Raw genomic sequence first — 16,076 nt, 5'->3', positions numbered from 1 at the left:
GTGCCAAACTACGCCTGCCTTAACCCCCCATATCCCCATACAACCTTGGATCAGGCACACCCAGTTCCTTCTCCAATCTTCAACAAAGGTGACTTCCTGGTACCAGGCAGCTAAAACCTTTCCAGGGCAGGGCCACCAAACCTAGCTCCAGCCCTCAATCCTATTGGGGGAAGGGACGAACGCCGCACTCCTGAGCTCAAAGATTCTCAGAGTCATTTTTCATATTCCACTATTTATTCTGCCCTAAAGTTTTCAACTTCAGAGTTCTTAATTTATTTCCCATAACGACATCAGACATCCAGCAATCAAGTCCCAGTTACTGGTGATTGTTCCACAGCCGAGTTTTCGGTCAGCCGCGTCGTATTTCCTGTTGAGAGGAAAAAGAAGTTTGAGCCCTCCAACATCTGCACCTTCAGGTCACTCTCCTTCCAACTCACTGCTGAGTTTCTAAATTACATTTCATTCATTCAATAGTATTTATTGAGCGCTTACTGTGTGCAGAGCACTGTACTAAGCGCACGGGAAAGTATAATACAGACCCATTCCTGCCCACGACGCGCTTACAGCTCATTCTCAGCTATTCACTGTAGCTTTAGCTGCTAGAACCATGCTCATCTAACTGTGGCCTCCTCAGTTATGTGAAGGGGGACCCGGTCCTTTATGTGCACACCCTCCCCTCACCCCCACACCTAACTCCATTTTATGTGGTAATTGATCGCCAGCTACTTATGTTCTTTCAAGAAAATGCCAGGGGGTAGAGGGTGGGTGTGAGGGAAGAGACTATTCACGGGCTAAGTTTTTGGCTGTTCAGACAGCTAGACATCAATTTGCAAGTCGTGACTTCCAAACCGTGGCCAACTTACAAGTTAATAATTCAAGCCATCGGGATCCGACATCCGAAGGATCCGGTCTCTCCCAAGTTTCCCAGGCTCCCTGGTCAGGGAGCGCCGGGAGCAGGGCCCCCACTTAACTCGTGTCCCCGAGGATCCGCTTTCACCCAGGCCTCCGCTGCCCACGTCAGCTATCACTTGGCCCCTTCAACCTGTCAAAAGCAAAAGCGTGTTAAGAACCAGGTCCGCACAAGGATTTTCACAGTCCCTCCCTGCCTCCCCCAAAGACAATTCACACCGTTTACGAGGGTTTCGCAAGCCAGCCAGTCAGTCACTGAACCCATCACATCACAGAAGCGCGGCTGGGGGCAAACTGCTTCAAGGCCAGCTGGCGCCTTTGGATATTCCAGCCAATATAACATTGGATCCTTAAGCAGAGACAGTTAGCCACTTTTGACATGGCTGTTTAGGGGCTGTGTGGACCGGGGTGGGGTGGGGAAAAAAAAAGTGGCAACAGGTAGGATGGCGGAGAAAACTACACTTAAGTGAGCGAGTCAAAATGATGTCTAGGAAGAGTCTCAATAGATGAACAGAAAATCCCCGAGGCGGGAAATTCGATTTCCAATCTCGCTTACGTACCGAGTAGCAAGACATTGTTTGCCCGGCTCGGACTCAAAGGAACTGAGTTTGCGCTACAAGTCAAGGATGCCGATAGGTGCGATTTTAAACTCGTAGTTGGACTAAAAGAGTCAAAGGAACATTTCACAGGCACATCAGACTTTCAAATGAGCTCTCGACAGGAGGAAAGATGCGGACATGAGCAAAAGGAGTTACCTCGAAATACAGGACTATTTCCACATATGAACTAGCCAAGAGAGCAGCTTTCGTCTCAGAGGTTTCTCTGGAGGCACACAACACTTCTGTTCTCCAAGGGCACTGCAGTTTCCATATGCTAGCAGAGAATTCTTAGAACTTGTAAGGCAACGACAAAGCTAGCTAATTAAGGCAAATGGCTTTTTTTTCTTTTAAATCTCCCTGGAAACACTGCTTTTCCAGTTATCACAAGACTTTGAGTCCTGACTAGGAAAGTTTTCCATGTCTTGATATGAACAGTTTACTGGCTACACTTGGCCAAATGACTTCCATCTGATAAAATGCATCCCAAGCAGAGTTACAACTCTCGTTAGCCCATTCTGTTTGTCTAGCCACTAGACAACAGTTTGGCAGGCTACTTTTGTGTGACATTATGCTTCGAGAGTCTCCACATGCCAAGGCTGGTGTTAAGATTATAATTTCTTTGGCATCTCTCGCTGCCGGTCACCAGCCTGACTGGCTCTGCTCTCTGCTCTGCAGTCCGCTCCGTTACTCAGAAGTGCAGATATCCATCAAGGATTGTGTCGTGCAAGGAAACGTAAATGTCAGGAGCAAAGTTCATTTCAGACTGTCTTTTAATCGGCTTCGTAAAGCCAAAGAAACTGTGTACAAGAATTCCTTAACCACTTCAAATACAACATCAATGGAATATGCATACGTCTTCCAGTAAAAAAAGGACAATATAAATAAACAATTTCAAGAACCTCTTCTATGGAAAGTTTGCAAGACTCCTATCTGGGTAATTTACATCATACAGTAAAAATACCTTTATGCAGATTGAACATACACAAGCAGTTTCTCTTTAGATAGATCAAGGTGGTCTGCCTCTCCTCGTACCCCAGGGTCACACTAAAGGAACGTTACAAAAGCTGATGGTTTTAAAAAAAAAAAAATCTGCCACAGCTTAGTTTCCAATGAACATTGGATTCAAGGCCCTCTCCTCTCTCTCACTATCCAAGAAAACTACTAGGGCCCAATCCCAAGTTTGTGTTGTTGTTTGTTTTTTTTTTTTTTAAAAAAAAAAAAATCAGAAAAAGCAAAAGAAAAAAGAAAAAGAAAAAAGAAAACCCCAAAAACCACACCTTGGGCTCATGACCCCCCAAAAAAAGGAAAAAAAAAAAGAAGAGAATTTTTTTTTTTTTTTTAAAGTCCAAAGTGCTTTCAGAACAGCTTAAACACTCGAGAACAGACAGAAGAGCGTTTGTTAAGGAAAAGTCTAATTAGGCCATCTTGTTTCAATCAGAAGCTGTCAGGCTGTGTTTGACAAGACCAGAACTGAGAATGCTACAAAAGTGAAAATCCAAGTAGATGTACTACACAATAACGATTCAGCGAAGCTCCCAAAATCTTTATAAATACAGCCATTGGAGGGACGATCTTGAGTCAGGAAGGATTTTTACTCGTTGTGTGTAGCTGAGGACAAGAAGCAGGCACAGTTGTAAAGGTACTGAAGCACACGACAAGTTCCAGCATCATTTCACTCCCCTGAATTATCTCGGAGGCTTACAGGGTTTCCCCCACCCTTGCCTTACAGTCTTAGGGCACTCGGTTCGGCATTTAGAGACATCCAGGTTGGCCCCTAGAGATGCTTTTGCCTTGAAGCCAGCTAAGACCTACACATGCATTAAAACTAGTAAGAATTAGGGCTGTAAATGGTTCCTCACACCAAGACTCGGCAAGAAACATTGGTTCCTTACGGGCAAGTATGGAAGGAGGGTCTGAGAGTCGAGCCCTAGAGATCTCTCCGCCAGACGGGCAGTGTCACAGAAGGAAAGGTATCGATCGGAGTGCCGACCCTAGTCGAACTAGCACTTACCATAACTGTCATAGCTGTCTCTGTAGGAGCCCCCGGAGGATCTGTCCCCATAGCTTCCTTGACTCCGGCTGTTAAATCAAACAGGCAGGGTGGGTTTGCTTTTTGTTAAGCAGCTTTGCAAGCTAGATGGTACTTTGTATAACTGCACATCATGGTGCAGTAGGGACTGGAGCCAGTTTAGAGTCTCGAAGGGATGAGGCTGAACTGTTTCATAGTTAAGAGATAAAATCAGAGTTACGACAGGGCCTGAGTTACGAGAGACCCGCGGTTCCTCCAACGCCAGAGCGCCCGACCGCCATCCTCACCTGCTGCTGTAGTAGTCTCTGGAACCACCATAGCCCCCGCTTCGAGACTCAAATCTGCTTCCCCCGTACCCTCGGTCTCCGCCACCTACGAGGGGCGACAAAGAATGAAGACGACAAAACCCGAACTCCAGGCTAGGTCCTCACGCGGACTCCCATACGTGCAAACTAACTTTCATTAGACAGCCATCTCTCAAAACTCACCTCTGGAGAAGCCACGCCCCCGGCCCCTGCCGCCACGGAAAAACCCTCGGCCACCAGACGATCCACCGCGGTAGCCACGGGACCGGTTTTCTGACGATTTGCCTGCCTGGTCAACTCTTATTTGACGCCCGTCCACGGACTGAAAACAAAACCCAAGTTGGCGTGAGTTTGGGCCTTCGATGCCTCTGCATTCCATCCCAGACCCACATTGATGCACTAATGGGGTCAAACATACCCCCCCCAACCCCGGTCCCCTCCCCCAGCCACAGGTGAAAGGAATGATGGCACTTCTTGAGCACCACTATGAGCTCGGCACTAGGGATAGGAATGAGGGAATCAACCCCTTACCTTTCCATTCATGGCCATCATCGCGTCTTTCGCGTCGTCAATGTTCTCAAATGTAACAAAACCAAATCCTCTGGACCTCTGGGTCTCCCGGTCTTTCACCACCACAACTAGAGAGAGTTAGAAAGACACCCACACAATTAGCATCCAGCCACGAAACCGCAGAACAACAACAAAAGTCACTACAGGCACACTGAACGTGGCTTGCCTTCGGAAATTTGTCCATATTTGGAGAACACTTGCTCCAGGGACTGCTCGTTGGTATCAAAACTCAGGCCACCCACGAAGAGCTTTCCTTCATCTGATGCCATTGTAACCTGTTCACAAGAGTTTCTACTGTGAGAATCCAGAGGGGCCACTGCAGCCTCTTGCCCGACACTCCTGCACCTACAATCACATGCCGATAGAAGCGAGGTGGACACAGAGGGGCCGGCCAGTTACCCGTCAACAGAAGCTCCTAGCTCTACTCAAGGGCACGCATACCTGTTCTGTTTGAACCCAGCCAAATGCAGCGGGTTTATAAATAGATGTCTAGAGAGGGAGACGTCTCTGGTAATCAGCACTATCCAGGTCACACTCCGTGCGAAGAAAGACTACCTAATGGGCAGGGAGGGCTCTTCAATGAGGAAAGGTTGCTTCCTTCTACTTAGGACTTGAGCCCCACTCGGGACCTGATTATCGTCTATCCACCCCGGCGCTTAATATAGTGTGTGGCACCTAGTAAGTGCTTAACAAATACCGCATTATTATCATCATTACTGAAAGATGCCCCTGACTCGAAGTCCAGCAGCAGCAGCCACTGTTCGTTCAGCTCATGGGCCAGGCCCTCCCCTTACCCTGGACAAGTCTTTGCGACACACTCAGGGCGGTGCCGACTCTTCAGGGTACAGTAACCAAAGTCTCCCCCCGACCTCAAGAGCCTTAAAGGCAGTGGGAGGGCGAAAGAGCTAGCCGATTCCGGTCTAAAGCCCCCACTAGCACCCTCTGCCCACTCTCTCCAAATTTCCCATCACGGGACGCAACGTGACTTGGTGGAAAGAGCACGGGCTTCGGGGGGTCAGAGAACGTGGGGTGTGATCCCGGCTCCCCAATCTCTCTGCTGCGTGACCTTGGGCGAGCCACTTGCCTTCTCTGTGCCCGTTCCCTCATCTGTAAAATGGGGATGAAGACTGTGAGCCTCACGTGGGACAACCTGATTACCTTGTATCTACCGCAGTGCTTGGCACAAAGTAAGCCCCTAACAAATATCCCAATTATCATGATTATCGTCATCATTCCGGCCGGCCGAGGGCGCGGGACGCGCCAGCACGGGAGACGGGGTGGGAAGCACAACCCGTCCCCTCACATCCGCCATGACACCTGCAACCCCCGATCCCGACTCGGCTCAAGATGGCTGACGGTCACGTGCTCCTGGCGGGCCCACCGCAGTCTGCCATGCCAGCGCCCCCCCGCCCCTCCCCCTTTCGTTCCTCGCTCGCCCCCCACCCAGGCGCGCATGCGCACTAAACGCATTCCGCCGCCCTGCGCCATTCCATCCGGGAACGTGCAGTCTCCCCGCCATTTCGCTTGGCGCTGGCCACTACTCCCGGCCGCCATTTTGCGGGATCCGCCGCAGCGCGCCCGTCCACCGGGGCACTGCATCGTTCTACCGCCATGGGCTACCGTTCCTCCCCTTCCCCTCTCCGGCAGCACACACGAGCCGCGCCCGGCCCTTTTGGGAGAAGAAGGCCCCACCCAACCACCTCCACCCCTTCGGGGGGGGGGGGGGCGTGTCCGTCGCCCGGCCCGCCCTCATGAACACACCCACCACTCTCCCCCGCACACTCATCTGCCCTCCCGCCATCTCCCTCAACGGCCTCTTACTGCCCGATACCCACGGCCTAGTCCCCACGACACCCTCACCGATGGCGCGTTAGGTCCGCAGCGACGGGAAGAGAAGAGGCAGGAAAGCGCGACTTCTATCGTCTGATCGCGGAATGAAAGGCGCGCCGCGGCACCCGACGTTTTATATAGCGCCGCGAAGGCCCCGCCCGCAGGCGCCCCACCTCCGTCGCCACCTTCGCCAATCCAAAGCGGTCGGGGCCCGGGTGCTGATTTATATTCATGAGCTAGAAAGAGGCGGGGACGGGCGGGAGAAGGGGGAGAGGGGAGGGGAACGAGCCCACCTCTCCTTCGCCCCCACCATAGTCGGAGGGAGTGAGTAGGAATCGGCGGGGGCGTTTCCACCCTCTCGTCCGCAGTCCCCCTCCCCTCGGGGTACGGGGGTGAGCCGGCCGAGGGGGAGAGTTCAGAGCGTAGATTGAAGGTGGAACCGGTCCTCCGGCCCGGGAGGAGTGGGCGTGGCTGACCCACTTTCGCGTGCTCTCTCTCCCCCTCTCTCTCCTTTCCCTCTCTCTCCCTCCCTCTCTTTCTCTCCCTCTCGTCCTCTCTCTCCCCCTCTCTCCCTCCTTCCTGTCCTCTCTCCCTCTCTCACTCCCGCTCTCTCTCTCCCTCTCTCTCCCGTTCTCTCTCTCCCTCTCTCTCCCGTTCTCTCTCTCTCCCTCCCGTCCTCTCTCTCTCCCTCTCTCTCTCGTCCTCTCTCCCTCTCTCTCTCCCCCTCTCTCATCCTCTCTCTTTCTTCCTCTCCCTCCCTCAATCTCCAGCACTGCGGCTGGGACCGCATTGGTTAATGAATGGTCCACCCTTCTCTTACTGACCCCGAGCCCAGCGGTCACCACCGAGCCCCCACCCTTTGTGGGGTTCGAGGAACCGCTCGAGCCCTAATGCCGCCTCAATCTACCGCACCAAATTACCCATACCCACCAAGTACGGCCTAGATTCCCAACGAGGGTGGCCCTTGACCCGGTTTTACAACGAGCAGTCCAGTTTTCAGCTGGCCTGACTCCTATCTGGTACGGATTCAGCACTGGATGCTTTTACGGCGTACATTGAAATCTGATATTCCCAGACTCCCTCCACCACAGCTCCTGCCCCCAAATACCGTGGTTTGGATGTGGCATGGGAGTTAACACAGATCTGGGAAGGGAATGCAAGGGCTCTGGAATAAGTAGAGGGGCCACAGGTTATCAAGCAGAAACTCCTCACTACTGGCTTCAAAGCTCTCCATCACCTTGCCCCCTCCTATCTCACCTCCCTTCTCTCCTTCTACAGTCCAGCCCGCACACTTCGCTCCTCTGCCACTAACCTCCTCACTGGGCCTCGTTCTCGCCTGTCCTGCCGTCGACTCCTGGCCCACGTCCTACCTTTGGCCTGGGATGCCCTCCCTCCTCATATCCGCCAAACTAGCTCTCTTCCCCCCTTCAAAGCCCTACTGAAGGCTTACCTCCTCCAAGAGGCCTTCCCAGACTAGGCCCCCTTTTCCTCTGCTCCTCCTCCCTTTCCCATCACCCCAACTCACTCCCTCTGCTCTACCCCCTTCCCCGCCCCACAGCACTTGTGTATATATGGATGTGTATATATCTATAATTCTGTTTATTTATATTGATGCTTGTTTACTTGTTTTGATGTCTGTCTCCCCTCTTCTAGACTGTGAGCCCATTGTTGGGCAGGGATTGTCGCTATTTGTTGCTGTATTGTACTTTCCAAGAGCTAAGTAGAGTGCTCTGCACACAGTAAGCGTTCAATAAATACAACTGAATTAATGAATGAGGTGAACTTACCCCCAAACAGAGCATGGAAAAGGCAGCCCATGGGTGCAAGTAAAAAATGTGTTTTACTGGAACACCATGGTGGGCGGTCCGGGGGATGTGGGCACACCTGAGGTATTCAAAGCCGGCATGGCTGCAGTGGCGGAAGTTTGGAAGACACACAGTAAATGCTCAATAAACACAACTGAATGAATGAATATGAGCTGTAGTTGAGGTAGATTGGGGAGTAGGGGTGTATATCGGGGGTCAGGGGTGTAATCGAGGTGTGCATTGGAGTGGAGAGTTTGGGGGGGTGAGGACTGCAGTTGGGGTGCGTTTTGAAGATGAGGACCTGAGTTAAGGTATGCTTTGGGCCTTAACCCTCAAAATACAGGTAAACTACAGCCCAGATCTACCCAACATACACCCCAACTGCACCTTTCACTCCTAGCATACACCCCTCAACTTCAGTTCCCTCCAAACAGCCCCCACAAAGTTCCCTCCAAACACCATTCCTGCATTATCACCATCATCATCATCATCATCATCACTATTTATTGAGGGACCACTGTGTGCAGAGAACCATGCATAAAAGAAGAAGACAATGGTTCCTGCCCTCAAATAACTGACAATCTAATGGAGACAGGCTGACACAGACTGTATACATAGAGTGGGAACAAAAGGGAAAAGGTCAATACAGCTGGTAACAACAAAGGAAGCAAACAAATAAATACATTTCCTGCTACAATGCAGGCTACACCCTACAATCCTCTAATGCCAACCTACTCAATGTATTTGAATCTCGTCTATCTTGCTGACAACCTCTCACCCACGTCCCATCTCTGGCCTGGAACTCCCTCCCCTCTCATATCCAACAGACGATAGCTCTTCCTACCTTCAAAGCCTTATTAAAAGCTTCTCCTCCAAGAGGACTTCCCTGACTAAGCCCTCATTTCCCCTTCTCCCACTCCCTTCTATATTGCCCTTGCACTAGGATTTGTACCCTTATTCACCCCTCCCTGAGCCCTAGAGCACTTATGTACATGCCTGTAATTGATTTATTTATGTTAGTGTCTGTCTCCCACTCTAGACTGGGAGCTTGTTCATTCATTCATTCATTCATACAGAGCACTGTACGAAGCGCTTGGAATATACAATTTGGCAGCAGATAAAGACAATCCCTGCCCAACAACAGGCTCACAGTCTAAACGGGGGAGACAGACAACAAAACAAGTAGTCAGGTATCGATATCATCAAGATAAATAGAATCATAGATATATACAAATCATTAATAAAATAGAGTAATAAATAATATATACAAATATGCACAAGTGCTGTGGGGAGGGGAAGGGGGAAGAGCAGAGGGAGGGAATGGGGAGGGGAGGAGGGGCAGAGGGAAAGGGAAGGCTCAGTCTGGGAAGGCCTCATGGAGAAGGTGAGTTCTCAGTAGGGCTTTGAAGAGGGGCAGAGAGTTAGATTGGCGGATGTGAGGAGGGAGGGAATTCCAAGGACATGGGCCAGTGGTCGATGGTGGGACAGGTGAGAACAAGGCACCATGAGGAGGTTAGCGGCAGAGGAGTGGAGTATACAGGGTGGGCTGTAGATGGAGAGAAGGGAGGTGAGGTAGGAGGGGGCCAGGTGATGGAGAGCTTTGAAGCCAAGAGTGCAGAGTTTTTGTTTCATGCGAAGGTTGATAGGCAACCACTGAAGGTTTTTGAGGAAGGGAGTGACATGCCCATGCCCAGAGCATTTCTGTAGAAAGATAATCCGGGCAGCGGAATGAAAAATAGACTGGAGCAGGGACAGACAGGAGGATGGGTGATCAGAGAGGACATTGATGCAATAATCCAGTCAGGTTATTATGAGAGCTTGTACCAGCAAGGTAGCAGTCTGAATGGAGAGGAAAGGGCGGATCTTGGTGATGATGTGAAGGTGAGACCGACAGGTTTTGGTGACAGATTAGATGTGTGAGGTGAATGAGAGAGCAGAGTCAAGGAGACACCGAGGTTGCAGGCCTGTGAGACGGGAAGGATGGTAGTGCCATCCACAATGACAGGGAAGTTAGGGAGATGGACATGTTGAGTTTTAGGTGGCAGGCGGACATCCATAGGGAGACGTCCTGAAGGCAGGAGGAGATACGAGCCTGGAGGGAGGGAGAGAGAACAGGGGAGGGGATGTAGATTTGGGTGGGTGTCATCCACGTAGAGATGATAGTTGAAGCCGTGGGAGCGAATGAGTTCACCAAGGGAGTGAGTATAGATGGAGGAGTGAGTATAGCTGTGGGCAGGGAATGTCTCTAGCAAGTCTGATATATTGTACTTTCCCAAGTGCTTAGTACAGTGCTCTGCACATAGAAAGCACTCAATAAATACAATTGATTGATGGATTGAATGATTGATTCAGAGAATTGGGATATTGGTGAAGGGATAGGGGAGTAAGTGAGTTGAGTTCAGTATAAAGGGTGGTGTTGAGGGCATCAACTTGGATGTCAAGGGAAGGTAGCTTGGGTATGGAGATTGAATGGGGCATACTGACTTGAGAAAACTGAAGGGGGTCAAAAGATAGGAAGTTTCTGTGGGGGAACAGGATAGATTTGCATGGAGGAGTGTGTTAGGGAGAAAAGGCAGGTGAGGAGGTTGAGGTTGGAGAGATGGATTTCAGAATTGGTGAGGGTAGAGACTGTACAGTGACTAGAGATGATGAGCTCAAGCATGTGTCCCAGTTGGTGAGTGGGCAAGCTGGGGTGGAGCACGAGGTCAGTGGAGTTAAGGAGAAATAGTAAGCGGGCAGCAGAAGGGTCATCAGGAACATCTATGTAGATATTGAAGTACCCAAGGATCAATGTAGGGATGGAGAGAGAAGGAATGTGAGAAAGGGATTGAAATGGTTCAAAAACTTGGTGATGGAGCCTGAGGGGATGGCAGATGACCATGACTAGTATCTGGATCACATCCAAAGGCCACTTCCTTCGCTTCAATGCCCAAGCCACAGACCACTGCTGGCAGAATCCAGATATCAGGCCACCTTCACCCACCTCAAGCTCATCCTTTCCTGCTTTAACTCTGCCCTCTCTGCCCAACATTGTTTCTCCATCCTTATTGATGCCCATACCCTTTGCCTTCACCAGTTGTTCCAGATGTTTAACTCCCTGCCTCCTCAAATCCCCTGTCCCCCTACCCCAGCCCCATCTCTTGCCCTTAAATGATCTGGCCACATACATTATTGAGAACATTGAAACCATCAGGTGTGATCTCCTTAAAATCTTCCCCGATCCTCTCCAGTCCCTCCCTCCTCCTGTTTCTTCTTCAACTCTCCCATCTTCCCCAACAGTATCTCAAGAGGAGATCTCCTGCCTCCTCTCAAAATCCACCCCTACACCTGCGCCTCCAACCCCATCCCTTTGTACTTTATCAAAGCGCTTGCCCCCTTCCTCCTTCCCTCCCCGACAGCCATCTTCAACTGTTCACTGTTCAGTGCCTTTTTCCCCATTCTTTTCAAACATGCTCATATCTCCCCTATCCTAAAGAAACCCTCCCTTGACCCCACAGCTCCCTTCAGTTACTCTTCCATCTCCCTCCAACCATTCCTCTCCAAACTCCTTGAGTGAGTGGTCTATACCTGCTGTTTCCACTTCCTCACCTCCAAGCCTCTCCTTGACCCCCTCCCATCTGGCTTCTACACTCTTCACTCCACAGAAACCACTCTCTCAAAGGTCACCAATGATGTCCTACTTGCCAAATCCAACGACCTCTACTCCATCCTACCACTCCATCCATCTACTCTACTCCATCGGCCTTCAGCACTCTAGACAACCCCCTTCTCCCAGAAACGTTATCCAACCTCAGCTTTACTGACACAGTCCTCTCCTGGTTCTCCTCCTCTCTCTCTGGTTGCTCATTCTCAATCTCTTTCGTGGTCTCCTCCTTTGCCTTCCACTCCCTAACTGCCGTAGTCCCTCAAGGCTCAGTTCTGGGTCCCTTTCTATTGTCCATCTACACCCACTCCCTTGGAAAACTCATTCACACTCATGGCTCCAACTACCATCCCTATGTGGATAGGTCCCAAATCTACATCTTCAGCCCTGAGCTTTCTCTTTCCCTGCAGGCTTGCGTTTCCTCCTGCCTTCAGGACATCGTTACTTGGATGTGCCTCCAATACCTCAAACATAACATGTCCAAAACAGACCTCATCTCCCTCTGACTTTCCCATCACTGTAGACAGCACTATCATCATCCCTGTCTCACAAGCCTGTAACCTTGGCTTATCCTTGACTAATCCCTCTCATTCAACCCACCTATTCAATTTGTTACCAAATCCTGTCAGTTTAACCTTCACACCATCACTAAAATCTACCTTTCCTCTCCATCCAAACAGCTACCAAGTTAATCCAAACACTTATCCTATCCCACTTTGATTACTGCATCAGCCTCCTTGCTAACCTCCCTGCTTCCTGTCTCTCCCCACTCTAGTCTATACTTCACTCTGCTGCCTGAATCATTTTGCTATAAAAAACATTCAGTCCATGCTTTCCCACTTTTCAAGAACCTCCAGTGGTTGCCCATCCACCTCTGCATCAAACAGAAACTCCTTTCATTGGTTTTAAAGCACTCAATCACCTCGCCCTCTCCTACCTTTCTCCCGTCTTATGCTGTCGAGTCGTCTCCGACCCATAACGATGCCATGGACTACATCTCTCCCAGAACGCCCCACCTTCATCTGCAATCGTTCTGGTAGTGTATCCGTAGAGTTTTCTTGGTCAAAATACGGAAGCAGTTTACCATTGCCTCCTTCCGCACGGTAAACTTGAGTCTGTGCCCTCGACTCTCTCCCCTGCCACTGCTGCCCAGCACAGGTGAGTTTTGATTTGTAGCAGATAGCCTTCCACTCGCTAGCCACTGGCCAAACTAGGAATGGAATGGGTATGCCTCTGCTTGACTCTCCCTCCCGTAGTCGAGACTAGTAGAGTACTGGAAACTCTCCAGGTGCGACCCTGAGAGGGATCCCTCCTCCTCCCTGGTTTCCTAGTACAACTCAGCCTGCACACTTTGCTCCTCTGATGCCAACCTAGTCACGGTTCCTCGATCTCCTCTATCTCACAGCCGACCTCTCGCCCACGTCCTGCCTTTGGCCTGGAACGCCTTTCCTATTCATATCCAACTGTCGCCACCTTTAAAGCTTTATTAAAAACACATCTCCTCCAAGAGGCCTTCCCCGACTAAGCCCTCATTTCCTCTTCTCCCACTCCTTTCTGTGTCACCCTTACAGTTGAATTTGCACTCTTATTCACCCCTCCCTCAGCCCCCACAGCACTTACCTTCTCTGGGCCTCAGTTCCCTCATCTGTAACATGGAGATTAAGACTGTGAAGCTCATGTGGGACATGAACTGTGCCTCATCTAATTAGCTTGTATCTCTTCAGGGCTTAGTACAGTGCCTGGCATATAGTAAGTGCTTAAGAAATACCATTTAAAAAAAAAAGTCTGCCAACTCTGTTACACTGTACTCTCCCAAGAGTACAGTGCTCGGCACACAGTAAGTGCTCAATAAATATCATTGATTGGTCATCATTTTTTATAGTATTTGTTAAGCACTTATGTATCAGGCACTGTACTAACCGTCAGGTTAGACACAGTCCTTGCCCCACAAAGGACTCTCAGTTTTAAACCCCATTTTACAGATGAGGTAACTGAGGCACAGAGAAGTGAAGTGATTTGCCCAAGGTCACATAGCAGACAAGTGGCAGACCCGGGATTAGGACCCCCAAGTCCTTCTGATTCCCAGGCCCATGTTCTATCCACTAGGCCATGCTGCTGAGGATGAGTATGAATAAATACCAAAGTGCTGAGTGGATGTTGAGAATTCATCAGGCAAGGTTTGCTGAATTTATTCATTTATTTATATTAATATCTGCCTCCCCCGCTCTAGACTGTAAACTCGTTGTGAGCAGGGGACGTGTCTGTTTATTGTTGTATTGTACTCTCCCAAGTGCTTAGTACAGTGCTCTGCACACAGTAAGTGCTCAATAAATATGATCAAACGAATGAATGGATTTGAGGATAGTGTTTAAAGGTGGGGAGGGCTGAGGTCTGGTGGGCTGGGAAGGGGAGGGAGATTCAGGTTGGGAGAGGAAAGTGAGTAAGGAATTGGAGACGGGAGAGTTGAGCGCAGGGAACCAGTTAGAAGGGAGCAAAGAATGCGAGCTGGGGAGTTAGGCATTAAGAGAACTGATATCAATCAATGATATTTATTGAGTGGTTACTATGGGCAGAGCACTGTACTAAATGCTTGGGAGAGTACAATACAAGAGAGTTAGTGGATATGTTCCTCTACTCACAATGGGCTTACAGTGTAGAAGGGGAGATGGACATTAGAAGCAGTATGGCCGAGTGGCAAGAGCACGGGCCTGGGAGGCAGAGGTCATGAGTTCTAATCCCAGCTCTGCCACTTGTCTGCTGTGTGAGCTTGGGCAAGTCACTACACTTCCCTGGGCCTCAGTTACCTCATCTGTAAAATGGGGATTAAGACTGTGAGCTCCATGTGGGACAGGGACTATGTCCAACCAACTTGCCTTGTATCTACCCCAGTGCTTAGATAACTCTGCCATCTCCTCCGCCAGGCAAAACTTCTTCTCCTCCCTCATCGACACCCATGCCCGTCACCCCCGCCGATTGTTCCGGACCTTTAACTCTCTCCTTAGGCCCCCTGTTCCTCCCCCTCCCCCATCTCTCACCCCCAGTGATCTGGCCACCTATTTCCTCACGAAAATCAACACAATCAGGTCTGAGCTCCCCATAGTCACCCCTCCGCCTCTCCCCTCCCCCCCACCAACCCTCTCCCCTACTTTCCCATCCTTCCCTGCAGTATCCTCAGAGGAGATCTCCTCCCTCCTCGCAAGTGCCACCCCCTCCACCTGCGCCTCAGATCCCATTCCCTCTCACCTTATTAAAACCATCGCCCCTGCCCTCCTCCCTTCCTTAACTTCTATTTTTAACCACTCAATCTCCAAGGGCTCCTTCCCCGCTGCCTTCAAACATGCCCATGTCTCCCTCATCCTAAAAAAACCCGCTCTTGACCCCACTTCCCCCTCCAGTTATCGCCCTATCTCCCTACTACCCTTCCTTTCCAAAATCCTAGAACGAGTCGTCTACAATCGATGCTTAGAATTCCTTAACTCCCATTCTCTCCTAGACCCCCTCCGATCTGGCTTCCGTCCCCTCCACTCTACTGAGACTGCTCTCTCTAAGGTAACCCATGACCTCCTTCTTGCCAAATCCAATGGCTCCTACTCCATTCTGATCCTCCTTGACCTCTCTGCTGCCTTTGACACTGTCAACCATCCCCTCCTCCTCCATACCTTATCTCACCTTGGCTTCACGGACTCCGTCCTCTCCTGGTTCTCCTCTTACCTCTCTGGCCGGTCATTCTCAGTCTCCTTCGCTGGCGCCTCCTCCCCCTCCCATCCTTTAACTGTTGGAGTTCCTCAAGGGTCAGTTCTTGGCCCTCTTCTATTCTCCATTTACACTCATTCCCTCGGTGAACTCATTCGCTCTCACGGCTTTGACTACCATCTCTACGCAGATAACACGCAGATCTACATCTCCGCCCCCGTCCTCTCCCCCTCCCTTCAGGCTCGCATCTCCTCCCGCCTCCGGGACGTCTCCACCTGGATGTCGGCCCGCCACCTAAAACTCAACATGAGCAAGACTGAGCTCCTCATCTTCCCTCCCAAACCCGGTCCTCTCCCAGACTTCTCTATCACCGTGGATGGCACAACCATCCTTCCCGTCTCTCGGGCCCGCAATCTCGGTGTCATCCTTGACTCGTCTCTCTCGTTCACCCCACGCATCCTATCCGTTACCGAGACCTGCCGGTTTCACCTTTACAATATTGCCGAGATCCGCCCTTTCCTCTCCACCCAGACGGCTACCTTACTGCTACGGGCTCTCGTTATATCCCGGCTAGACTACTGTGTCAGCCTTCTCTCTGACCTCCCTTCCTCCTCTCTCGCCCCGCTCCGGTCTATTCTTCACTCCGCCGCCCGGCTCATCTTCCTGCAGAAACGATCTGGGCATGTCACTCCC

At 50.7% G+C, this 16,076-nt stretch overlaps 1 protein-coding gene and 1 non-coding gene across 6 annotated transcripts; both read right to left on the bottom strand.

Annotated features, from left to right (window-relative positions):
* Positions 1–215: 215 nt before the first annotated feature.
* Positions 216–6,376, bottom strand: LOC100087691 (cold inducible RNA binding protein). 5 transcript variants are annotated; one of them, XM_029051386.1, is made up of 8 exons: positions 6,273–6,375; positions 4,579–4,687; positions 4,374–4,480; positions 4,026–4,164; positions 3,825–3,909; positions 3,520–3,587; positions 864–3,116; positions 216–367 (listed from the first exon to the last, which is right to left on the bottom strand). In XM_029051386.1, exons 2-7 carry the CDS (start codon positions 4,679–4,681, stop codon positions 3,100–3,102), a joined length of 519 nt encoding a protein of 172 aa, XP_028907219.1. In that variant the 5' UTR covers positions 4,682–4,687; positions 6,273–6,375; the 3' UTR covers positions 216–367; positions 864–3,099. The 5 variants fall into 5 exon arrangements, with proteins under 5 accessions (XP_028907219.1, XP_028907220.1, XP_028907221.1 ...); XM_029051387.1 differs by having other exon boundaries at positions 972–3,116; XM_029051388.1 differs by having other exon boundaries at positions 864–1,042.
* Positions 6,377–12,858: 6,482 nt separating this feature from the next.
* LOC114807211 lies at positions 12,859–12,996 on the bottom strand. Its single transcript, XR_003755263.1, has one exon. It is a non-coding gene; the product is annotated as a small nucleolar RNA SNORA7 (small nucleolar RNA).
* Between the last annotated feature and the right edge of the window lie 3,080 nt (positions 12,997–16,076).

Source organism: Ornithorhynchus anatinus, chromosome X1 (genome assembly GCF_004115215.2).
Source record: "Ornithorhynchus anatinus isolate Pmale09 chromosome X1, mOrnAna1.pri.v4, whole genome shotgun sequence".
In the NCBI taxonomy this organism is placed as follows: Eukaryota; Metazoa; Chordata; class Mammalia; order Monotremata; family Ornithorhynchidae; genus Ornithorhynchus; species Ornithorhynchus anatinus.
This window is presented reverse-complemented; position numbering and strand designations above follow the sequence as displayed.

Coding starts and splice junctions, on each gene's coding strand:
- LOC100087691 (XM_029051386.1), bottom strand. CDS start 4,681: ATGGCATCAGATGAAGGAAAGCTCTTCGTGGGTGGCCTGAGTTTTGAT. Junction 3,910..4,025: donor GGGGCGTGGCTTCTCCAGAG/GTGAGTTTTGAG, acceptor CGCCCCTCGTAG/GTGGCGGAGACCGAGGGTAC. Junction 3,588..3,824: donor AGAGACTACTACAGCAGCAG/GTGAGGATGGCG, acceptor TTGATTTAACAG/CCGGAGTCAAGGAAGCTATG.